This window comes from Eubalaena glacialis, chromosome 13, assembly GCF_028564815.1.
Source record: "Eubalaena glacialis isolate mEubGla1 chromosome 13, mEubGla1.1.hap2.+ XY, whole genome shotgun sequence".
NCBI lineage: Eukaryota > Metazoa > Chordata > Mammalia > Artiodactyla > Balaenidae > Eubalaena > Eubalaena glacialis.
Genome location: NC_083728.1, coordinates 10781484 through 10808270, shown reverse-complemented (window position 1 = coordinate 10808270; position 26787 = coordinate 10781484). Strand labels below are relative to the sequence as shown.

Genomic DNA, 26787 nt, shown 5'->3' with positions numbered 1-26787 from the left:
GAACCCAGGCCGTCTGACCTCAGAGCTATGCTGGTAACCACTGCAGCTTACAGCCTCCCAAAGCCTGCCTGCCAGGCCCGCACTGGGGCAGTGTGGGTCCAGTAAACGATGTCTATGGCCTAAGCAATGAGAATTCTGGAGAAACCGTAAAAAATAACAACGAACACTCCACAAGCACGCCCGATGTGCTGAGTGCCCACTGCTTGCTTATGCATTTAACTCTGGGAGGGAAAGACTGTTATTAACTCACTCACTGGAATCTGAGGTCCAGGGAAACTGAAAAACAGAACGATGCTGTATTATCTGCAGGTGAGTCCCCTAACTTATCCAGGCTTAGCCACCTGCCTCCCGCGGTGTCCAGTTAGATGAGACAAGATGCAGAAAGCAGCAGGCAAAGGGCCCGCCCACAGACAGCATTCAATCAGAGAAAACTATTATCATTCCTCTTCTTATTAACATGCAATTTTTCAAAGTTGAAACAGACTCTGGGTTTTCCTCCCTTCAAGAGGTAAACTGAAATTTCTTCTGAAACGAAGAGAAGGAAAGCTAGAGAGTAAATGCCTTCCATCCATCCATCCAGCCAGCCAGCCAGCCAGCCAATACCTATTGGAGGCCCTTGAGTAGCCTCACAAGTAGCCTCACAAGCTCCCTAGACAGTTTAAAGCTGTCTGGCTCCTAACTCCACAAGGAACTTGGTAGCACCTGGCCTCCAAGCCATCCCTGCACACTTCCAGCAGCCCCTCAAGGAGACTGCCAACCTGAACACAGAGAACAAGATGTCGGTATATTACTAGCATTTCCCCTCTGCCAATAAGGTGCCTTGAAGCCATACACTTCTTGTGAAAGTCAGCAGAAGGCCAGCAGGATGATTTCCTGGTCCTGGAGATCCGTCAGGTAATGTTTACTTGGCCATTTACATTTCATGCCACTCTCCTGCTCAAGAACCCACCATGACTCCCTATTACCTTACTCATGTACAGACTAAACCAAAGCCGTGTCTCTACCTGGCATCAGGAGACCTCTCTGCTCTGGGCTTCGCCTGCTCATCAAAGCACTTCCTGGTGATAACCAGCCTCTACTCCAGCCACACAGGTTTGCTGTCTGTCTCATGAGAGTCTAGTAACTTCTTGCCACGAGACTGCTGTTCCACCGCCTGACAAAGTCTCCTCCAAAATGTATCAAGACGCTTAAAAATGTGCATGCCCCTTGAATCCACTACACCACATGTAGGTCTCAACCCTAGGAAATAACAATAACAAACAGCATTAGCTATTACATATCAAGCACTTACTATATACAGTTGGCCCTCCGAATCCACAGGTTCCACATCTATGGATTCAACCAACCACAGATAAAAATATTCCAAAAAAAAATTCCAGAAAGTTCCAAAAAGCAAAACTTGAATTTGCCATTCACTGGCAACTATTTACATAGCATTTACCTGGTATTAGGTCTTATAAGTAATCTAGAGTGATTTAAAGTATATGAGAGGATGTGCATAGGTTCTATGCAAATACTACACCACTGTATACAAAGGACTTGAGCATTTGCAGAGTTTGGTACCCACTGGGATCCTGGCACCAATCTCTTGCAGATACTGAGGGACAACTGTACCAAGCATTTACGAACTCTTAATCGTGTGACCACCCTATGAGGTAGAACTGCCACCATTCTCTTTATACAGAGAAGGAAACTGTTGCCCAGAAAGGTTAAGTAACTTGCCCAAGGTCCCCCAGCTAGAAAGTAGTAGACCTGGGCTTTGAACACAAGCAGACTGGCTGGAGAACATGAGTCCTTACCTAGCTGACCAAAGGAATGTAGAGGATGTTCATCACTGAGTTACTTACAATAGCACAGAGTTGGAAGCAGCCTAATATCCAATAAAGGGAGAATGGTTAAATAAAGTACTGGACAACCATATGACAGATGCAATGCACCCACTTACACATCTGCGTTCCTCTCCCCTCACGGCACCACCATAGCCCCTCAAACCCGCAGGGACTGACCACGTGCCTTCTGAACCACTCAGACCCACCTGGCCGTCTCCCCACTGCCACAGCCTTACTTAATGCCCGTTTTTGTTTTTGTTTTTGTTTTGGCAATGGCTTCATCAAACCTCTTTAAAACCATCTGCCTACTATCATGCTTCCAAAGTGTAAGGAAGCAGTTGTCACACCCTAGTCACAGGGCCAGCCCATCCCAAGAGGAGGCTTTGTGTGAATTGGGAAGAAGCACCCCTTCTCCAAGACACTCCGCTTCCTCCCATCGGAAGTTTAGTAACACACAGCTCCAGGATGTATCCAGTTTGAATGGCAGCCCCCAGAGGAGGTGCCCTCATGCAGTGCAAAATCCCCACAAGTGGACAACCTGCCTGTGATAGTCTGTGGATCATCCTCAGGGCAGTAAACAAACAGACAAACACCCCTTTGAATTAACTGGAAATCATGTCATAGGAAGAAAAAAAAAGCTTGGCCTAGCATCCATAACTATCAAATAAATTATATAACCTGATATTTTTCCTACTTTTGTTCACTGTCTTTCTACCATGTCTTCATTGTTAATCACATTAACAGACAGTCCATATAAGAAAGAATACACAGGTCCAATAAACAGAAACATTAAACCTCTCATAGCAAAGGAGTGCCAAGTCAAAAAAGTACCAATTCAGCAAATATTTTTTTAAATTAAGAAACACGGCACTTCTGGGATGGGGTGAAACCATCACTGATACAGTATTGGTGGAAGTTTCCAATTTGTATATTTCTGGAAGGTAATTTGAATTCTAGAAGCAATAGGTATTTAAAGCTCTCGAAATGACTATCCAAAATTGCACTCTGGAATAAACCCTAAATAAACAAAAAAGATACACATGGAGATTCATGTATAAGAAGATTAATTAATCTTACAAGTATAGCAAGATTAACTGCAGTACTATTTATAATAAAAATATAAGCAGCCAATATTTGTTGACTTACAATATACCTGGTGCCATTATAATTACCTGACACGTATTAACTCATTTAACCCTCATGACAGCCCTATGGGGTTATAACTCTTGCTATTATCATTCTATACATAAAGAAATGGAGGCACAGAAAGGTCAGGTAATTTGCCTAAGATCACAGAGCAAGCAAGTAGCAAAGGCAGGATTTGAACCCAGGATATCCAGGGCCAGAGCATGCACGATTAATCATTGCGTTGCTAGCCCTCCCTTCTTGATGATAGTAAAAAACTGAAAAGAATGTCTCCTGATGTGAAAATATAATTTTTTTTAAAAAGTTAGGGATGGGCAAAACTTTATCATCCAAAAAAAACAAGCCAGGATGAGTTAAAATACATTATAACACACTCATGCCATGGTGAACCGTGTCGATATCAAGATCACTGGAGACAAGGGAAATTTCTCATGGTAAGGAAAGCAGGATAGGAAACTCTACACAATGGGATCTATCCCCCAAATCAATGCCACTGGAAAGAAAACGATGGTTACTTTTGTATGGCACTCAGAAGGCCCCCTGACCTGTGGTCTTCTCGGTAAACACGACTTTGGACTCGGCCGTGAAGTTCTGTCCCGTGAGAATCATCTGCTGGCCCCCGTAGACCAGGCAGCTGTCGATGTCTTGTCTTTCCACCATGGGCAGCTCATGGGCGGATCGCTGGGCTGCGGGCGAGAGAAAAAGAAGACACTGTGATGACAGGAGACGCCCATGCAGAATCGTCCAGTGATTTCACGGGAACGGGACACAATGCACTCTGCCCACCTCTGTCACTTGTTGTCATTGCAAACGTGGAAGCCTCACCCCTGGCAACCAGTGACTATGCAAATGTTATGTTCTTGTCAAAATGCCCCAAGTAATTTGGGCTAATTTTCTCCTAACAACACGTTTCATTTTCATGAATCAAGAGACAGATGCCTGTTCTCCTTTTAGGGAGGAAAGGAGAGTAAGAATTTGATTTTTTTTTTTTTTTTTTTCATAAAAGGATGGGCAAATCAACTTTTTTGTAAGAGATTTCCTTTGCTAGAATGTACTCTCTTCTCCTGCACTTGATGTCAGCAACACACGAAGGGCTCACGGTTGTAAACTTTAGGACCTGATTCCTAAAGGCTTAGATGCCTTGGCCTTGGAATTCGTTTGCCATCCTGAACATGATTTGCCCCCATCACTTCTCTGACCACACTTCCTAGAACTCCCCCTTGCTCACTCGGCTCCAGTCACACTTCTAGAATGTTCTCACCATCTCTCAAACATACATAGCATGCTCCTATCTTTCAATGTCTGCCCTTTCAAGTCCTTCTCTCTGGAAGGTTCTTCCCTGATTACCCGCACGGCTGCCTTCCTCACTTCTTGCACGTTTCTCCTCAGATGTCACCTCCTCAGAGCAGCTTCCTTACCCCTACCCTTCCACTCTCTCCCTCAGAGTTAAAACAGCAGTACCCACCCTCTCTCCATCTGTCTGGCTGTGTCTCTCCCTCTTTCCCCTTTATCCTGCTTTATCCTGCTTAATCATTTCCAAAGAACTTTCCACTTTCAGACGCACTACATGTAGCTTTATTGGTTCATTTGTCTTTCGTCTCTTCCCCGCGAGAATGTGAGCCCAGGAGGGAGGAGCGTTGCTTTGTGCATGCTGTGAGCCCAGGGCTGGGGACAGTTCCTAGGACTTAGCAGGGGATGCTTGAGATGGATGGATGCAAGTATTGATAGATGGAAGGAAGGGAGGAAGGGAGGAAAGAGAGAGAGAGAGAGGGAGGGAGGGAGGAAGGGTTGATGGATGGATGGATGGAGATACGTACGGATACAGATGTGTCTCAATATATCTTGACACACATATATATCTCGATATCTCTACATATCTGCACCTACATCTTCATCTGTATCTACAATGAGGAATGGCACAGGTTGAGTGTTTACCCACAATGACATACTTGAATGCTCATAGTAACCTTCTAAGGAAAGAAGTACTAAAATTATTCACCTTTGGGGAGCAAACTAAAGCCTAGGAGAAGTCAGATGTGGTGATGCTTAGATATGACCCCTCCAGAACTGGTTTGTCCAGCTCCAGAGCCCCATCTCCTAGCCCCTCCAGCCAACCAATTCTTCTGAAGGTGGGCTGCAGGAAAGAATGAAGACCCTCTCCAGATGCCTTTCCTGGGCAGGGTGAGAAATGGGTCCCATCCAGCATGAGGGACCACCTCCTCGGCCTCGCCTTGGCAGCGTGGGCCGAAGAGGCCGGCCCTCCCTGGGTGAGTCAGCCTGAGCTCCTGGCGTTCCTCCCAGAGCCCAAGAACTGGGCAGAGGGCCAGCCCTTTCCGTGCCAGGGGCCTGCGGACCTCCCCATCCGGGAGCCGGGGACGCAGCCACGTGAGGCCCGAGGCGCAAACCTAACCCTGTCCTCCTGGCTGGCCTGGGCCTCCAGGTCCAGCATCCCCTCCCTTCGGCCCCGGAGCCACGTTGAAACCAGTCCCTTCAGGAGCAGCCATATACTTGGTGACATTTAAGGAGTCTGCTGTGGACCAGACACTCCCAGACACTTTACGTTGAAAATGCAGCCGATGACTCTCAGTGATGCCCCTGCCGGTATCTTCCCATCCCAGGCTCAGCCCAGGCTCTCTGTTCCCAGGGCCCCACCAGCCAGCGCGGTTCTAAGGGGCTGCCAGTTAAGAGTACGTATTAAAAAGGCCTCTCTGCAGAAGCTGCTAATTTCTCCCACATGGGCCAGGTTATTAAGCCTTTCTTTCAATAGAGGAGTTTTGTATGACTTCCTAATTGAGCTGCCACCAATGGGGATTTATTAGCAGTGAAAGCAGCAGCCACACCGCCTAGAAGAGCAGGTCCCGGCTTTTGAGATCTGCCTTTGATGCGTTTGGGGGGCCAGTGGGGGCTTTTGGTCCCAGGGATGGGTGGGGAGGCGGCAAGAGCCATCCCTCCCATTTTGCAGGTGGAAAGCCTGAGTCACGGCTCCTGGGCAAGCCGGCCAAGGGCTCACAGCCAGCGAGGCCGGGGACTGGACGTGGCCATGAGCTCTCAGCAGTGGGCGGGAGGCTGGGCCGGACGGCTGCTCCATGAATCACTGTGCATTGCTGTGAACACAACTCAGCTATTTCCTGAAGCAAACTCATTGCTTCTCCCTCCACAGCCTCACAGTTTCAAGCAACTAACTGATTCTCCCTTTGCCAAATCTGCATTTCCTGCTCCTTCTCCTTACTGAAGGAAAACTATCTTTTCTAATGAAAATTTAAAGAGTCCAGTCCGGCTTCCTGTAAGCTTTTATCTGGACTCCAGTCTTGCAACTCGAAGTGTGGGCCGAGCACATCAGCATCAAGGGAAGTGGGGGGCGGTATTATTAGAGGTGCAGAACCTCGTGCCCCACCCCAGACCTATTGAACCCACATCTGCAGCTTAACAAGGAATCCAGGTGATTCTTATGAGCTATCAAGTCTGAGAAGAACTGCTTAGTGCTGGCTACACATTAGAATCAGCTGGGGAGTTGAGACAATAATGACCCCCTGGCCCTAATTCTACCATTTTACAGACAGAAAGACAGAAGCTCAGAACTCGGCTTCATGGAGAGGCAGCTCCTGCCTGGGTGAGGCTGTCGTGTTGGAGGGTCCTCAGTTCCAGCTCAAGTCCCCACCAGATGATCCTTGCACAGGGCTTCCCAGCTCTAAACCTCACTTTTCCCATCTGAAAAATGGGGCTGTTAGCAGACCCATCTCACAGGCTGTTGTGAGGGTTAAACGGGAGAATTCACAGAAAGTGTACTTGGCTCAATAAATACCGGCCAGTATGGCGAACAACACGAAGAGCTGTAGCTCCTTGAGCAGCTGCCCTGTGCTCAGCGCCGGGAACCACTGTTGTCTTGTCTTAGCTATTTCACCAAATAAGTACGGACCGTGTCCACGTGTTTACACACAGTACTGCTCTCTTCACTGCTGTTCTTGGTGGATCCTGACCCAAAACCCAGGTTTCTTGGCCCTGAATCCCAGCATTTTTCAAAGCGAGCTTCCCAGGTCACCTGCAGCCGAATCACCTGGTTGGGGGAGGTGCTTAATAAAAATGCAGCTCCCCAGGCCACACCCCCAACCCCCGGCCCCAGAATCTCCTAGAGGAGCCTGGACATTTGCATTTAAACAATCTTTCCAGGTGACTTGTTACACACATTCTGTTTGAGAGCCAGGTCTCACACTTAAGAGGCCACCTGAGGACAAGGAGACCTCCTCCAGGGGAGGCCCCCCGCATCCTCAGAGAGCCCAGAGGCAAAGCAAATGAATCCAATTAGCCTCTGAAAGAGGAACTGAAGACAGGCAAACAGCAACCAAAACTACCCTCCTGGAGTCCACCTTCCTTCTCTCTCTCTGATGCAGCCTCCAACACCTAGGGCTACTAATTGGGGTGACACGGTCCAGGACCTATGGGAGGGCTCTCCGCAAGCCCACTGGGCCCCCCAGGCCTGAACCACCACCCGCAGCCGTCCCCACTGAGTCCCATTCGGCTCTTCAACCACTGGAGATTCCAGACCCTCCAAACCCCAAACCCTGCAGCGTTCTAACCGAACGGGGCCGCCAGCTTAAAGCCAAGCCCATGGCCCAGGGCTCACCTGTGCGTGGAGGCTAGACCCTCAGCTCTGGCTTAAGCATCAAGGTGGCCCTCGAAGCCAGGAGACTTCCTCAGGCTTCCCTCCTGCCCCTGGATTCTGGCACGTCATAAAGTGGCTTGGGGCGCCTATGTTTTATGAGCTCTGAATCAACAGGGCGCTGTTGGTTTAGCCAGTTTGGGTGTTTACTTTCACTAGCAACGGTGGCTGATTGGGAGCACAGCCGGCGGTAAAGGCTCAGAGAGGGGAATTCACACCAGGCGGGGGTCCTCCAGGTCAGCCTGGACAGGGGACTGTCTGCAATTTGCCCTGTCACAGGGCTACCTGGCCAAGAATGACGATCTACCCAAGAACCTCAGGAGAGAGGCGGGAGAAGCTGGTCAGGTAAATTTGGTTGTGCAGAGTGGGTGGGTTCTGCTAATAACAGCGAATAATTACAGCTGCCATAGAGAGTGCCTTGGATTCCAGCACTTTTTATATATGTTTTTGTTTATATTATAAAGCACACACATGAAGAAGCAATTTACGGTCATGGGTCAAAGTAAGGATGCTGCCACGTGAGAGCCTGAGTTCGAAGCCCAGCTCGGTGACATCCAAGCTTTGGGACCTTGGGCAAGTCATTTAATCTCTCTGTGCCTCTGTTTTCTCATCTATAAAATGGGACTCATCATAGGGCCAACCTCAGAGAGCAGTTTGCAGATTAAATGAGCTAATGCACAGGAAGTGTGTGGCACCTCATCAGGGCTCAATGAATGTCTGTTATGTTTATTTTTATTGCTAAACTTCATGAGACCCAAGCAGGAATGATTCCCATTTTGGAGGTGAGGGCGCTGAGTCTCCCAAAGGAGAAGTCACATGCCTGAGAGCTCACAGCTATGTAAGGCGGACAGGCAGAACTTGAACCCAGACTGTGGGATTCCCCTACCCAGAGGGACCCCTTTTTAGTAAAATGGAGAAGGACCCACTGGGAAAGCCGCCAGCCAGCCCGGACCAGGAGGAGCACCCCCTTCAGTCTCACTCTGGCCCAAGCACTGACCACCCCCCGATCCCAGCTGCTATAAACCCTTCCTGTCTGTACATCAGGCCCTGTCCTTGGCTGTGAGCCTGGCCCGGCTGAGCCGGGCCTGGCCCGGAACATGGTGCTGACTCGGGCCTCGCCTGGGTAGGGCCGGGAGCAGGGCCGGCACACTGGCCCCTCAGGCTCCCTCAGACCCCGCCTTGGCCACTGATGGGTCTCCCCTGGGAAGCGGGAGGCTGGGACAGAGGAACCCAATTCTCCCTGAGTATGGGGTTCACCTCTGGGAGGGACCTGTCAGCATTCACGGCACGGGACTGGGGTGCGGTGTCTGCAAATGCAGGGGGTCCGCAGTGCGTGAGACCACCTGCCAGTTCTGACCTCAAGGGGTCTCAGCTTCCTCATACGGAAAAAGGAGCACAAACACCGGCCCTGAAAGACTGGTACCTCCCGTCCAACCCCCACAGTGCTGGGTCCATAGGAGGGGCTCTTATTCTTCTCCATTCCAACATATTAACAAGGAGCCCCCGCAGAATATTCCCACATATCTCCAGTAACCAAGACCCTTCCAGGGGTCTCCATGAATCTCCATTTGACTAATGAGCTCCCTGGTCACTGGGGGACCCAGGCAGCCCAGACGGAGAAAAGGACATGGGTTTTAACCCCCAGCTCTTGCCCCTTCCCTTGCCAGCCACGTGACTCGCAAATCAGCCCTTCTGAACCTCAGCCCGCTAGATATAAGCTCAGAGTCTTTGAGCCTTCCCAGGCTACGATGAGGGTAGAAACAAGTTAATAGACGTGACAGTTGGGGGCAGATGGTACTTGGCAGCTCTTCAATAAAGGGGAGTTTTGCCTCCCCAGCCCCGCCAAACTAGCTCAGTAAAAGGCCATAATCGCAGGGTCAGGTAACCATATCCATCAGTGGAGAAGCCACCCCAATCCTGGGCTCCCCAAAAACCCAGCTTTCCTGTAATCGCCACCCAGCCAACCCACAGCACCGGACAGATAATCATCTAAGCTCCTCTAAGCAGCAGGGCGTGCGGCTGGCTGCCAGCTCACCTGAAACAGTTCATGTTTGTTAAACTCCCACACCTACTGCTGCCTGGGCTGTGGGCTCTCGGCAGTGACAGGGTGGCAACCGGAGGTACGTAACGTCTGCTTTACAGAGCTACAGGGAGGGCTGCAAGTGGGGAAGTATGAGACATACCAGAAGAGAGGCATTGGGGCTATTCTACTGTATTGAGATAGGTACGAGAAAACTGAGGCACAGAGTGCTAAGTAACTTACCCGGGACTAAACAGCTAGTAAGTGGCAGAGGCAGGATGTGAACCCAGACCAACAGTCCTAACCATCACCCTAACCCTGCTTCTTCCCATCATGTTGGTTTTCGGATGTTTCTGAATGTGGTCCCTTAGTCATTGCTTAAAAGCCACCTTAGAGAGCCGGGGCGGACAAAGGCCTGGCCTACCTGCCCTCTGCCCAGTGCCCAAATTTCACCCAAGATTTACTGCTACAGGGTCTCAAGGGAGACAATCCATTGCAGAGTGGTGGGAGGGCGCCCACAGTTCCCTAAGGGTCGCTGAGCTGGTCTCCAGTTTATATGAGATGACGTCACCCTTTGGGGTTCCGGCCCAAATTAATCTGTCACTCGTGATGTAGCTCAACCTTGGTGTCCTGGGATCCAGCAGGACATGGTCGTCACAGTTGGCTTGGCCCCTTACTAGCTGTGTGACCATAGGCAATTAGTTTAACCTCTCTGTGCTTCAGTTTTCCCATCTATAAAATTGGAACAGATGCTGAGTTCCTAGTGTCCTCACAATGATTTAGCAGCAACAGAGAAAGTGCTCGACATACAGCAGGTGACTGATAATAGTTCTTTGTCCTTTACCTCTTCCCCCCCATGTCCCCCTCATGTCCTTCCTTCCTTCATTTGGTCTTCAAGTATTTATTAGCATCTACTATGTGCCAGGCACTGTGCTAAACAAGTTTTAAAATATAAATCACATCATGCCAGTCCCTTATGTAGAACTCAAGGCTTCCCGTTTCTCCTAGAATAAAATCCAAAGTCCCCTGCTTCCTCTCAGACCTCCCCTCCTACACCTCTCCCTACCCCTGTCACTGCACACAGCCTCCCCGGCTGCCTTTCTGTTCCCTGACGATGCCAAGCTTATCCCTGCCTTAGGGCTTTGCACCTGCTCTCCCCTCCAGCTGGGCCATGCTCCCCCATCACTCAGGTCCAGGTTAACACGCCATCTCTTCAGAGAGGTCTTCCCTGATCAGAATGACTAAGGTTGCTGCTCCCCCACCCCCAAGTCACCAACACATGATCCTTGTTATTTTCATCATGACAGTTAGCTCTGTTTGAAATGATGTCTCTGCCTGCTTGTTGACTGTGGGTTTTCCCCACTAGAATGTGACCTCCATGATGGCCACGACTTTGGTTTGTTCACTGCTGGATCCCCAGTTCCTAGTACTATATAATGCACTCCAAATATATTTTTAATTAAACGAATAATGTTAAGGGGCCTATAAGAATTATGTGGGTCGTTTTGGCTTCTGGAAGGAGCAGATGGGCAAGAGAGCATCTCTGATTTATGAAGCAAAGCAAAATCAATTTGCCTGTCTGATCTCACTAATTCTAAGGATTTCCATAAAGCACTGCTGTGTGATCACCCATCTTCCACGTCAGACTTAGGAGAGTGAAGTGGAGGAGTAAAGGGGAGGTGGTGAGGGAGGGAACAGTCTTCGGTTGTCTAAGCTCTCGCTTTCAGAAAAAGGCATAGATATGGTTTGTATCCCTAAACCTAAAAGCCAGAATCAAAAAGCTTCTAGAAGAAAACAGAAGAGAAGATGTCTGCTATCTTCAGATAGGCGGAGATTTCTTGGGAGAATATAATGAGTAATAATCCCCAAAGAAAAGAAAATAATAAATTAGACTTCATCAAAATAAAATATTGATGCTCTTAATAAGACACAATTGAGAAAATAAATAGGCAAGCCACAGACTGGGGGAAAATATTCATAATACATAAATCTGACAACAGGTTCATACCCAATGCAAAAAGAACTACTGTATATTAACAATAAAAATATGAGTAACCCAATAAAAAATGGGCAAAAGCTCTGAACAAACACTTCACCAAAGAAGACACAGGATAGCCAATAAGCACACAGATTAGGGCTCAGCATCATTAGTCTTTAGGGAAATGCAAATTATGGGTTATGCACAATGAGATACCATTTTACTCACTGTAATGGCTACAATTAGAAAGACTGACAAAGCCAAATATTAGTGAGCAAGTAGAATTCTCAGACACTCTTGTACAGAGTGTAAAACGATTTGGAAAATACGTGAATTGGAACATACGTTTTTTTTTACCCCGTGACCCAGCAATTCCATTGCCGGGTATTTACCCAAAAGAAATGAAAGCATCTGTCCACAAAGGCCTTGAAGGGGAACGTTCATAGCAGCCTTATTCATGATCCCCAAACCCCAGAAACAACCCAAATGTCTATCAGTGGTAAATAAACAATCGTTATATTCATACAATTGAATACTGTTCAGCAATAAAAAAAAAAAAGAATGAACCACCAAATCACGCAATAACAGTGATGGATCTCCAAAACATCATGCTAAGTGAAACAAACCAGACACAAAAGAGTCCATACTGTACTATTCCATTACATGAAGTTCTAGAATGGGGAAAGCTCATCTATGGTTATAGAAATCCGAACAGTGGTTGCCTGTGTATGGGGCTGGGGAGGGGGCATTGGCTGAGGGGTAGGAGGAAACTTTCAGGAGCGAAAGAAAACGCCCTGTATCTTGTTTTGAGTGGTGGTCACACTGGTGTATACAATTGTCAAAACCACTGAACAGAAGATTTACGGTCTGTGCAGTTTAGTGTATCTTAATTATACCTTGGTAAAACACATTTATGTCATGAAAAGGCAGAGACTGAAAACACCATGTGAGAAAAGCCATTTTCTACTCCACACCTCATACCCATGCCCCCAATTCCTGCAAAACGAGCAAAGTGAATTTACACTCTGTGCTCTGAGCGGGCAGGGCTGGAAATTGCTTTAGGTGTTTCCTGAAATGTGATGAACAGAGAGGCCCCTTTGCAGGGCAAGGAGAAAACCCAAGGAAAGTTCTCACGGGAGAAGGCATCTACCCCTGGGGACACATCCACTCTGTCTCATGGCTGCCTCTCTCTCCTGCTGGGCAGCCTGGGGACATTTGTTTTCACACTTTCATTTTTTTCAACAAACATTCTAGAGACAGTTGCTACGTGCCAGGCCCTGGCTAACACCCACTGGTCCCTAACCTTACCTAAGAGATATTGATAAGTAAATTGGGTGTCAGTGCACAGAGAGGGGACCCCATACCCTGTGGGGTTAGGGCAAGCTTCCTCCTCGAGGGGCCATCTAAACAGGGGCCTTGGATAAGGAGGGGTTAACTAAGCAACTGAAGGGTGTGGGCACCCCACCCCACCACCCCCCCCGGCAGTAGGTCTCTAAATTTGCCGCATGTCAGAATCACTAGGCACCTCTGAAAGTCTTCGGGTTCAGGCCTCAACGCAGACCAACTAAATCAGAGTTTCTGGGGTGGGATTCAGGCATCATATTTTTTCTTAGAAGTCCCCAGGTGATTCCAACATGCAGCTAAGATTGTTCTGGATGGAGGTGACAGCATAGGCAAAAGCCTAGAAGCCAGAGGAAGATGCCAGTGGATTTGGGAATTGAGGAGCAGAGAGAAGACTGAAGCCGAGAAATGCAGCTGAGGAGGTGTAGTGGGTTGAACTGAGCCCCCATCAAGACTTCCTGCCCACCCAGAACCTCAGAATGTGACCTCATTTGGAAACAGGGTCTTCAATGATGTGAATAAGGATGAAGATGAAATCATCCTGGATTGGGGGGGGGTCCTAAACCCCATGAGAGTGTCCTCAGAAGAGACAAAAAAGGGCACACAGAGAAGGCCACGTGAAGATGGAGGTAGAGATTGGAGTGATGTGTCCACAAGCCAAGGCATGCTGGTGATCTCCGGCCACCACCGGAGGAGAGGGGCCTCGAACACACTCTCCCTCAGAGCCTCCAAGAAGGAACCAGTCCTGATGACACCTTGATTTCGGGCTTCTGGCTTTCAGATCTGTGGGAGAATCAATTTCTGTTGCTGGAAGGCTCCCAGGTGGTGGTAATTGGCTCCGCCAGCCCTGGGAACTCGCAAAAGAGGGAAGCAAGGGCTCCACCACCACAAGGGAACTTAGAGTTGAAGCTGAGAGCTCTGAGGAGCCCAGGGGGTAAGGAGAACTGTCCCATTTCAAGGGTCCCAGACGAGGAAAGGCTGCCCACAGCTGTGACCGTGTGTAGGGTCTCTGTTGGGCAAGACAAGGGTGTTCCCTTCTGACCTCTTCCAGGTTCTCCTACAAGTGGGAGGAGGGTGGGGCAGCCTCCAGAGCTTGGGAGACCAGAGAAGGTTCGAAAGAGTCTCTGCTGAGAGAACTCCAAGGACCTCCCTGGCAACACTGAAGATCCGCTGGAAATAGAAAACTAGAAACATGGGGTGTCCCTCTGTGCACAGGTGAGATTTGACCTTGGGCACACTGGCCTATAAATAAATAGAAGAAATCTGCCTTTCTAGCAAGTAACTCCACTTTCCAAAGAGTGGTCTCCAGTAGCTTGTTCAAGACTTTTCTACTAGATTCTGAGAACTCACCCTTGATCCGAGACGTCACATAAAAAGACATCTCCAAAGTAAATAAGTTAGCCTTGCAAATAAGCACCAGCCCACGGAGTGTTTTTCTTACCAACCTACCTTCCCCAAGGGGTGTACATGAAGTCAATTAGTCAACAAATATTTATTGTACACATACTGTGTTGATACATGTCACAGACTAATTTGTCAACAAATATTGAATACCTCCCTAAGGATCAAGCAAACAGTAATTCAATTAGTCCATAAATATTTATGGAACTGCCAGGCTCTGATCCAGGAAAACAGAACAAAGAAGGAGATCAAAATGACAGAAGGCTCTGCCTTCCCTCTGTGAGAGGGAAAGTGGCCCATCGGTAGCTCCACTTGATATTGCCAGAAAGGGTGGTGTTGTAGAAACCAAAAGAAGCTATTTCACAGAACTAGAAAGTCGGAGACTCTGCCTCTGCTACCTACCGAGTAAAAATGAGTAAATCACCTTACCAAGAAATCACCTTACCAAGAAAGTCTCAGTTTCCTTATCTGTCAAAGCACAGTAGTTGAATCAGCCAAACACTTTTTTATAAGAATAGGAAAACCAAAAACAAAAAACTGCTATGTTCAAAGTTCAAATAACTTTTAACACCCTGAGGGTCTTGCTGGAGGTGCATGCAGCCAGTGATGATCCTTAAAGTCTCAGATTGACAGGAGATAGAATGACTTGAAGGGCCCAAAGATGGAGAGGAACAGGAGCTCCTATAAATGGTCCCTCCTGAGGCCTCCTGATCCCCACCTTGCTACAAACCACAGCCCCATCCTGGAGACTGAGTCATTTGCCAGAAAGGCAAGACCTTATCTTCTCAAAATCCCCCAAATCACTGAGGAAGAGCCTGAGTTTCCTTCCCCAAATGTCTTGAGATGTTCAAAACTAAGACCAGGGTGGGGCAGTCACCACGACTAGCACTTGGGGGGCAGGGGTGGGGTCTGCTGGGCAGAGGAGGGGAATTCCTCCTCTGTTTCTGCGACGATGTTTTTCAAACACTTGTTTTCCCTTGTTGTCTGCTGTTGGGTCTTTCTCCTCTAACTTCAGAGCACAGACTCACCACCACATTCAGCCTGATCCCCATCCTGACTCACCAGCCTGGAAGAGATCACAGGCCTCCTTCATCCTTTTCCAAAGACCAATCAAGACCAAGTTCTGGCTTCTCTACCAAAGAGGGTCCACCCTCTCCTCTTGCTGGCTGAAGGCCAGTCTTCCTCAATGCTTTCTGCATAAAATATTCATACTTTCCCTTTCCTCATTAGTGTCTGATTAAGACTACCTCTGATGAATCCAAGCCACGTGCAGTTCTCAGCTGACCTACAGAGGATTTCGACTTTGTTGTCGCTTTTTTAAAAATCAGGAGATTATTGGTTTATCTTAAAAAAAAAATCAGATTTGGCCACACTGAGTCGACACTCCCTCATAGAAACACTGGCTGGATTTGGGTAACAGCAACCCATTTAGGTGGGGAACGTGCCACCCTGGCCCCCAGTCTCTACCACTACTACCCACCCAACCCACTCCACTTATGTCCACGACCTCCCTGGTCTCTGCAGGCAGCTGATTCTGTGACATCTAATTATGGTAAAATGTCCAGTAAAAAGGGGGAAAAAAAACCCTGAAACATAACTGAATATGGAACATTATTGTAAGAGCACAAAAATATTAGAAGAACGAGACTTTTTAAAACTAATAAAAACAGCTTTTGTTTCTGGAACAATGCTTACTTCTTTCTTTATGCTTTTAAAAATGACTTCTAAACTCTCAAAAGCTGAGCAGACAATAAGCTTCGTCACATCTAACTACAAAATCCAACAACAAACTTGCCCAAAGTACCTAAGAATGATCTCAAAGTGATTTCTTCTTTTGAAGCCTAATGGAGCTGGGCCAGGTCTCTGCTCAGAGACCTTCCAAACAGCAGATCTTGGCCACTCTGTACTGGATTCTGAAAATCTTCCGCATCTTTGTGTGGGTTAGCTTACACCAGACTGTAAGCTCACTAAGGACAGAGAAAACATCTTGCTCATCTGCAGGCCCCCAGCACAGCACCAGACACTGAGCAGATTCTCAGTAAACACCCTGGGATGGGCTGAGGGTGATGGGGACATGTGGCTCCTGCATGCCAAAGCTCCTGCTCAAATCCCAGCCCTGCTGAGACAAGTTACACTACCCCTCATCTCTCTCCCTCCTCTTCTCTAAAATGGGCATCATGACACCAGCTAGTGCCAAGGACTGCTGTGAGTATTTAAAGAGTACTACACACTGAGCACTTAGCCTAGTGACCAGTGGAGTCACAGTGCAGTAAGCGAGAGCCACCGTGATGTTATTATTATTCTATTGAAAGAAGAGAAGAGGAAAAAGGGACTTCCCTGGTGGCACAGTTGATGGGACTCTGCGCTCCCAATGCAAGGGGCCCGGGTTCGATCCCTGGTCAGGGAACTAGATCCCACATGCATGCCGCAACTGGGAGTTCGCATGCCACAACTAAGGAGCCCGCCTGCCGCAACTAAGACCCGGCACAACCAAACAAACAAATAAATCTAAAAAAAAAAAGAGGTCACTAAGTACAGTGAACTCGCTCCAACTGCATCTACCCTTTTTGAGACCAGCACAACACTTACACATTTCAAATCTTCTAAACCAAGCTGTAGGCTACTTATCAGCCATATTATTTTTGACAGTAAACCCTCCATAAGTAAATAGAAGCAGAGAGAAACCCTGAAATGTGCTCTGTCTCTCGCCCCTTTGGTCATCTTGGGCCACCGCTGACCCCTGTGGGTCACACATTCTTGCTGGGTACCTTGCCCAGGCTACACCGCCCAGGGTCACATACAGTGCACTTGCCAAAAACCGACCCTGCCCAGAACCCAACTTACAGCACTCGATGGGGTTAGATGCTGTCTGCAAGGAGACGATCCTTCCGCTGGACTCTGGAATGTGCACCCGGAACACCAGCCTCACCCGTGTGTTCTTCCTCCCGATGTCCGTCTCGCCTTTCCGCAGCTCAATGTCCGCATTCCGAAGCTTCAGGATCCCCGCACAGTCAATGCTGCCGGAAAGTCAAGAACCCCACTGACAACTGACCATCTCAGGGAGCAGGAAAGGTCACCCACAAGGGGGGCGGGGGATTGCAATACACGGATAAATTTTTCAGCCAGGAATTTAAACCAAAATGGGGGTAAAACACAAAGTAATTAGCAAAATCCCCCAGTGGAAATCACCTCTCTAGGGAGATTCTGCTTGCTTACTTTTCTACTCTCAAAAGTACCTGAAAAACTCAAATACGCAACTGGGAAAAATTGATTATGGACTATGCAATAGTAAGAGTAGTAATATGGACATTAAATACCTTGAATTTGATAAATGTACCGTGGTCATGTAAGAGAGCACGCTTGTTCTTAGGAAATGCATGCTTAAGCATTTAAAAGTAAAAAGGCATGATGTATGTCTGCAACTAACTCACAACCGGTTCAGGAAAAAATAAAGAGAGGGGGAGAAAAACAGTAATAAAGCAAATGTGGAAAATGTTAACAATTGGTAAATCTGAGCGAACAGTGTAACAGGGGTTCTTTGTACAATTCTTGCAGTTTTCATGTTTGAGATTATTCTCTAATAAAGTTTTTTAAACTCCAACACACGGGTGCAATGTTTCCCACATTTTAGCCATATGCATATCAGCTCTGTGAGGTTAGACCTATCTGCATAGTTGTTTAATAATTTTAAGTCAAATAAATTTATAAATGTAAATAAATTTAGCCTCATTCCAAGCAACATAATCCAAAGATGCATAAGTATTCTTCCTCTCAATACACATGAAGAACATCTAGGTCTAGAACTTTTAAAGTGGAAACTTTTAAAACAGAAACCTCTGTGGGTCCTTCACAAATTGGGAACCACCGTCTATGGTTGCTTCCATCAACTCCATCCCTCTCCCAAATCCCTGCCACTTGGCCCCAGTCACTTCCCCATGAAGACCCACTGCCCTCAGCCCCCAGCCCTTACGTTGCCCTCATGTTGTTTTTTGGCTCCAGCGGAATCTCCAGGACTTTGGTGTTGCCCACGATCTTCTCGTAGCTGGTGGTGGTGACGGTTTTCCCCGTGATCCGGTGTACCTGGTAGAAGGCATGGGGCTTAAGGATCCGCTCGTCGGCCGTCCCAATGAAGATCTGAAGCCCCAGCGGCTTGTTTTCCATGTAGCCATGGAGCTGAGGGGGAGAAAACAAAACCAAATTATTACAGCACCATTAACATACAGGGTATGGTGGCTATAGTCCAACAAACAAAAACATCAAAGAAGCTCATGAGCAGCAGAATTGCTGCAATGTCTAGAGTCATGGAGAATTGGAAGCAACTTGCATGTCCAGCCAGAGGGGACTGCTTGGATAAATTATAGGGATCCTCTCTAAAATGGAATATTAAGCAGCCCTGAGAAAGAGTGTGATAGATCAGAATTGCATTTATGGAGAAGCAGCCAGAAACTATGCGTAATTGGTGATCGGGGGTCAGGGGGTGGTAGTGAGAATAGAAAATAATTGGAAAAGATAAACCAGAGCTCTTGGCAATGGGTTGCCTAGAAAGAAGGAACTTTCAGTTTTTATATGACTATATTCCAATTAACAAGTTAGATTTTATAATTTTAAAAAAGAAAGAGCAAGACAAAAGTACCGTCATCTAAACTGATAGAAAATTAAAGACTGGAAGAAAATATGTATAACATATAACATGCAAAGGATTAATACATACAATACATAAAGAATGCCTACAAGTGAATAAGTAAAGGACAAGATTCCTGGCCATCCTATTTAAAATCGAGTCCTACCCCCATGGCTGTCCCTAGCTCCTTTCCCTTCTTTTTAATCCCATAAAATATATTATATATTTTCTCAATTCCTTTTGCTTAGGTCTTTCTCCTACAACTAGACTATCACCTCATTGAGGGCAGGGATGTCTATTTATTTAACTTGCCACAGAATCCCTAGCACCTAGAATAATGCTTGGCACACAGTAGGCATTCTAGTAGTAGTAGTACATATTTGCTGAATGAATCAATAATGAATTTTCCAACAGAAAATTGGACAAGAGATTTGAACAGGCAATTCACAGAAAAACAAATGACCATTAGCATAGAAAAGATGTTCAACTTGCCTTGTAAACAGGAAAATACAAATTAAACAACTATGATATCATTTTTTACCCATTAGATGGGCATCCATGTAGATATTTGATAATATCAAGTGTTTTGGAGGCTGTGAGGACACAGACACTCTCCCATAGCTGATAGGAACATAAACTGGTATAACTATTTTTGGAGTAGCAGCTATTAATATTAAAAATACATATTCCCTATGACCTAATAAATCCACTTCTCAGTATGGACCCCAGATGAAATGCTGTGCATGCAGGAGATATGCACAAAAATGTCTACTAACATGAACAGAATAATGAACAATTAGTTTCATCCATTAGGCTTATGAGTAATACATGTCCAGGTTATGAAAGACTACAACAGTTAAAAAAAACAGTATGGTAGAGATCTATGAACTTCACCCGGAAGATCTAAGACATACTATTGAAAAAGAAAAGCAATTCGTAAAAAAAAAAATATGGATAGCAGAATACAACTTATTTTTTTTTAATGCTGAATGTTTCGATCCATTCATTTATACTCATGTAAATGCAATAGGAAAAGGTGTGGAAGGATGCGCTCCAGACTGACCACACCATGATCACTTCTAGGGATGGAGGAGGAGATCAAGGTTGAGAAGGTGATCAAAGAGGAATTTAACTTCATCCACAAAGTTATAGGCAGAAGAGCTGCCTGGAAACTTGTGGAATTTAACATTGGTTTTGAAAATTATACATAAGAAAAGAAAAAAGGATGTTGAGCTAAGAGTTAGAAGGTGGGTTCCTGTCTTGCCACTCCCCAGCTGAGAAATGCTGGGCAAATCGTGTAATCCTCTGCACCTCTGTTCCTTCCTCTGCAAATTGGGCGGAAGGGGGGTTATGACAAGTGACAACTCACTGAGGCCCCACCCTTCCATAGAGTTCTACAAAATTTCAGTAGGATCTCCAGTCAAATGCCCAGAACCAAAGGCTCCAGGGCAATAGATAATCACACATGGTCTAGAACTGCACTGTCCAATATAGCAAGTAACACAAAAATTTAATGGAAAGGTCAGTTTCTCAGTCACACGAGCCACACCTTTCAAGTGCTCAGTAGCCACAAATGGCTGGTGCCATAATGAACGGCACAGATACAGGACGTTTCCATCATTGAGAAAAGTTCTTTCAGACAATGCTGGTCCAGAAAGATGGTGTTCTCTTGTGCCCCTCTAAACACTGGACCAAGAGGCGAGCTCAGGGTGGAGCAGAGCCAGATGACAACCTTCTTCATAATCTGCCAGGCTGACACCTACAACATTTACATAAGCATCTGATACACACCCGAGAGGCACCCTGGGGCAAAGGTGGAAATGAAGTCAGTCTCTTATCTTTCTCCCCCATGCAAATTGAAGAACAGGGTACTGTTCTGGACAAAAATCAAAGGAGGAAGGGCAGCTTTAAGGACAGATTCTGTTTTTGTTGTTCTTGCTTTGCATTTGGACCCAAGATAAATATCTTTCCTCACCTCCTGTCCTGGATTTATCAGGAGGTGGTAAACACAGTATCACTCAGAATCAAGGAGGAGAGTAGGTAGGATAGATAGTGACCCTAATGGTCTGAGGTTCCTTCCTCCTTCCCGGGATCTAAGAGCAGAAATTGCAGGCTGCATGCACTCAGGGTAAACAGCCACAGAACACCTGGGGATAAAATCCGTCACATCCCAGAGGAGCCCAGCCACCTCTAGTCCCCTCCCCTGATGGCACACTAGTCCAAGCCACTACTGCCTCTCCCTGGAGTGACCACCACTGCTCCCTAACTGACCTCTTGCTGGTCTTTAACAGAATAGCCCTCTGATCTTTAAAAAATGCAAAGCAGACCCAGACGTTCCCCTGCTTACAACCCTCCAAAGACTTCCTGTGGCCGGAGAATAAAATCCAAACACTTGGTACCATGGTCTATGAGGCTCCCAACAGCCCAGCCTCTGTCTTCCAGCCCTTCCACCCCATTAGGCTCCTGCCAGCACCAGCCACCTTTCTGTTCCCTGAGCACACCAAGCTCTCTCCGACCTCAGGGCCTTTGCACAGCCATCTTCTCTGCTGGCATACTCTTCCACTGGTACATTTAGCTCTCAGATCTTTAGGTCTTTCCCAAACCACATTAGTTACATACACCCAGTGCCGGAGCCAGCTATTTCAGCCTTGCAGTTGGTTAAATTTTCAGGAATTTTAAGAGCCATTGGACATTACTTTGATAGCCTGAAATCAGCCACGATGAGAATATTTACACCACAAAAATTGGCAAATGCTACAAATCGGGGCTCTTTTTTTCTAGAGAAGTGGATGTTAAACATTCACTAACACGCTGCAGGAATAGTTACTTCGTTACCATCTGAAATTTTCTTGTTAGTTGTTAATTTGCTTAGTATCTCTCTTTTCCACTTCAACAGGAAGTCCATGGTAGGAGGAAGCGTGTTTGTTTTGTTCAGTGTGATCAATAAGCACGTGGAATCAATAGTCACCATCAACAACCGGGCAGCAGCTAAGTGTACACTGTCCCCAGGCCAAGCACCACACTCAACGTTTTACATGTATCACAACAATTCTAGGTAGGAGGGGCCCATTTTATAGATGAGAAAACTGAGGCTGGCAAAGTCCTGGCAACTCGCCCCAGTGGACACTGTTAGTACAGGGCAGGGCCAGGATGCGGACTCTGGGCCTTCAGGCTCTAAGTCCATTCCCAGCGCACTGTCTGTGCCCTTGGCATCTGATAGATCCACAGCTGCTCTCTGATCTACAACTACAGCTCAGAAAGTGCAGATTAGGTCCTCAAAGGAAACACGAGCAAGTGCTAAATTATAAGATCAAGAGTGCTCTTCCTGCTGAACAAGAAGGGGTGGGGGCAGGGGAGGAGGAAGGGAGATGGAGGGAGCCAGAGAAACAGGCAACGGCAACCAAGACAAACAACGTTGCCCCTCAAGAGAAGAACCCACTTCTTTAAGCAGGAACTTTGTGTGTCCCGGAGCAGCCCCTGGTTGAGCTGGACTAGCTGATGCCACGTGAGCAGATGAAACCCACCTCACCCTCGTGAGCGCCCCCTCCCACTTGAGACAGGTCTCTGCTGTCAGAGGGTGTGGTAGAGCAGGAAGGAGAAAGGATTTCACGTTCGGTCAGACGTACCCAGCTCTCAGTCCAGGCCCTGCTTCTTAACAGCAGCTGTGTGACCTCAGAGCAGTGACTCCACCTCTCTGAGCCTCCATTTGCTCCTGTAAAACAGGGACATCACTTCCCACTGCCCAGGGCTCTTTGAAGGCTAAAGAAGATGACCTTTATAGGGCCCCAAAGCCCAGCACACAGGAGGTACCCATGAAATGAGAATTCTCCTTGTCATCGGAGGATGATGCAAATCAAAACACGGAGGTGATAGAACAGAACTGAATGGAGAAGCGAAGAATGAATGTGAAAGACTCACAATGTGAAAAACAACCCAAAACATCCTCATGTGTGGTGAAACCCAGGCACTCATTCCATCGTCTCTGTAGGCAGCTAAAGAGTCCCTGACGTGGAGGGCTAGGAGGAGGAGGGTGGGGGAAGAAACCACACCGTCCAGCGTGGAAGAAACACTTCCCCTCCCATCCCCACCCTCCCCTTCCCTGAAGGTGGTAGAAGATGCCCAGAGCATGTGCATTCTGGAGGAGCCTTGCCAGCTCTCCGGAGGTTTGATAAGACCATATGGCTATTTACTTGCCTCTCCAAATACTGAGTGATTTGGGTCTTGCAAACAGAACTTGATGCCTTGGGATGGCATGACCTGCCCTCAAGGTCTCAAACGCCCCGTTGCCCCCATTTTAGGAAGACCTGGGTCTCGAGGCCTCTTTCCAGGCTTCTTCAAAGATAAGGTCATCTCAGCAGCATGGCAAGCAGGGTGGCCTCCCAGCCATAGCAGACTCCCGCCTGCCCACCCATTGGAACCTAGAAGCTCAAGGTCAGCCAACCTCCAAAGCAGAAGAGGCTCCACTTCCTGCAGCCAGGGTGAGAGCAAAAGTCTTCTGCTTTTCGCAGAAAATTTCCCAAGCAGTCTACAAGATTCCAGGAAGAAGGGGTGCTTCTAGGGCACATCATGAGGGTCTGCTGCACAGCTAGGGGGTGTCAGAGCTGATTTAATCTGCACAGCAACACACAGAAGGAAAAGCAAGGTGATCCCTTTTTTGGGTGAGAAAGCCAAGGCTCAGCGGGGTTAAGTGACTTGCTCGTGACCCTAAGCTCCAAAGCCATCGAGTGGAAGCTCAGGGATGTGGGCAGATTTGCTTCCCCTGTGTCGCAGCTGCCTCCTGACGCTCCCAGGTGCTGGACTATGTATATTACGACAGGCAGGTCCATCCCACCAGCTCAGCCAAAGGAACCCAGACTTGAAATGGTCTCCACATCTCAGAGACCCCCCGTTTCCCAGAGAAAGCTCATCAGAACCACCCCCGCCCCCAAATTCAAGCTCTGCCCCCTCTTAGCAGCAACTGAACTGTCCTGATGCACAGGTAAAAGGGCATCGGTACATGTTGATACTTGCTTTCCCTTCGTCTCGTTATAAAAGTAATAAGGTTCATCATTCATTGCAGAAAAAATAGACAATATAAAAATATATATATTATAGAGAAAATACTCTCTCAAAATAAACAAGCATTTTAGTGTACATCCTTCCAGACTCTCCTTCTAGGCACCTAGAGAAACATATCTGGGATTCTATTTCAGATATTGTTTCCACTTAACAATATAATGCGACCATTGCCCTTTGTCATTAAATGATGTTCACTGGGACAATCTCAAAAAACTGCATAGTATCTCCCTGGGCTTAGACTGGCACAAGGCAAGTGAAGTGCCCGGGCACATGATTTAAGGAGGCACCGGCTCTCAGGGCTGTGCAAATGTTATCTGAGTACCTGAAAGTGAGTGCTATCTTAAATTTTGCCCTCCCCTGCATCCCTTGTTTCCATCCTATGTTTGGACTCACAGCTTAACCTCTACAGTTGGGCATTTAGGTTGTTCAAACATTCCCCATTATATAATGTTGCAATGAGAACTCATAAATGACGCTTCCTTGAAAACAATTTTTCTATCAACTCTGTTCAGAGTTTTTAAATACTCTCAGATGGATGAGGCTGCCATCAAATCTGAAATGTGGGATTGATTTTCAAAATGGCAACGGGCCAAGGAAACTGTTTTGAATTTTACTAAAATCAAACTTTAACAATGTTAAGTAGCATTTTTTTGTTGAATTTGGAATATTAGGAAATTGGTATCGTCCTCAAATATTACACTGTGAAAGAAGGGAAAAGCCCATGGGGATGTTTTATTGTAATTCCCAACTGCCACACAGCACGCAGGGAGAAAGTTTTTTACAAATACACGTGGATCTCAAATTCTGCTTTTATTTTTGGATGCAAAAATTGCAGAACATAGCTGCTACCCCAAGCCCACTCCCATCTCACACACACACACACACACACACACACACACACACACACACCAGGAAAACTACTCCATGATTTTACTCTTATCTCAGTGATGCCACCAGCATTACATATCCATCTAATGAGCACATATTAATAACATCATTAAAAATCCTAATTCATGATAACTCCCTCTGCCTCACCTCTATATCAGATCCACCTCAGAGCCCTGTCAATTTGATTCCCTAAAGTGCACTCAAATCCATCACCATTTCCCCATCCATCACTTCCACCCTAGTCCAAACTATGACTGTTTCTCTCCTAAAGAGTTTCCCTGCATCCCCTCCGGTCCCCATCCACGACTTCCTACCCTGTGGCCAGAATGACCTTTTATAAACTCCCAGCTCCCGCTGACTACACCACCATGTGCGATCTGACCCCACCTCCCATCACACCCCGACCCCCTTACCAGGGGCTCCCTGTGTCTGATCTTTCAGAAACAATCCCCCCGTCACCCTCTCCACCACCTCTGCCCTAGGTAATTCCTAGTCATACTGCAGAATGTGACTCAAATACTATTTCCCAAAAAAAGTCTTTCCTTGCTCCCCGGACAAGGCGGGGCGTCCCAGTAATAGTCTTCTTTGTTATATTTCTCATAATTGCAAGATATAATTAGGTGCCCAATTAACTGTGGCGTGCCTGTCCCCTTTCCATCCTCCTAAAGTTCCATCAACAATTCAACTGCCCTTTTTTTTTTTTTTTTTTTTCAACTGCCCTTTTACAGAAGAGGAATCGGAGGCTCAGAGACATGAGGTCCCCAACCAAGCAAGCAGCAGTGCAGGGATTTGAACCCAGGTCTGACGCCAGGAGGAATATTTCCTTCATCTGCTCTATGTGCGACTGATGCAAAGGACAGAACAAGGGTGCCAACCAGGTAAAACGTGACCCGGTTGAAATATGGAAACCTAAGAGCAGAGCCCACAGAAACAGGGTGTGCCCAAATCTGTGGTAGACAATTTTGCAGTTATCTTTCAAAATTACAAATGTACACTCCCTTTGCTGTAGTAATTCCACTACTAGTAAGTGGGTTATCCCATGGATGCCCTGGTAGATGTGCAGAGAAAAACTAATGACAAGGTTATTCAACGCAGCACTCTTTAAAATAGCAAAATATTGGAAATGACCTAAAGGTCCACGAAAAGAGTACTGGTTAAATCAGTATTGGGATATTGTAGAGTATAATACTGTTATTAAAAAGAAAAAAAGAATGAGTATGCTGGGGACCAGCATGACAGTGAATATGAATGGCAACCCCTGGAGTTGTGCAGTGCACAATCTGGGCAACCACATGGGGCACCCTAAGGAAGCTTTTTATATAGCAATATAGAATAATCTCCAAAATACACCATAACCATGAGAACAAATATATCTGTGTTTTTAAGGTGGAGAAGGGATGTGTGTGTGTGTGTGTGTGTGTGTCCAAAATAAAAGTAGAAAAGAAATCAGGTCTTAGCTTAAAATGCCCACTGGACTTTGATCATTCCCAGTAAGAAGCTCTGTTGTCCCATGACTCCATGGTTGTAGCTCCCCTAAACCCAATATATTGGTTACAATTCAACTCAAATGAATGTATAACATAAAAAATAAAGCCAAAATATTCATTCAAAGAAAGAGAGCCCCCCCTCTGCTTTTCTCTTTGTAAACCTTGACATTTCTTTTAAAGGCCACAAAGAAGGTAAACTAAAGCGATGAAGGTACAAATGCACGTGCAACGTCCCATCCCATCCTGTGAGAAAAGTAAAGACCCAGGACCCACCCACAGAAACGTCAGGAGCAGGAGTCCAAGGTGGAGGCCTTCAGCAAAGGAAGAGGCAGGCAGAGGTGCCAGCAGGGGCCCACACCAA

General features: G+C 46.8%; 1 protein-coding gene across 4 annotated transcripts in view; it reads right to left on the bottom strand.

Annotated features, from left to right (window-relative positions):
- NFATC2 (nuclear factor of activated T cells 2) overlaps positions 1-26787 on the bottom strand; it is a 159175-nt gene that overhangs the window by 58777 nt on the left and 73611 nt on the right. For all 4 annotated transcript variants that reach the window (XM_061210215.1, XM_061210218.1, XM_061210217.1 and 1 more), the window contains exons 4-6: positions 18343-18545; positions 17217-17389; positions 3521-3661 (exon numbers count right to left, since the gene is read on the bottom strand). In XM_061210215.1, coding sequence (XP_061066198.1) covers positions 3521-3661; positions 17217-17389; positions 18343-18545 — 517 coding nt within the window. The remainder of the gene's footprint in view (positions 1-3520; positions 3662-17216; positions 17390-18342; positions 18546-26787) is intronic.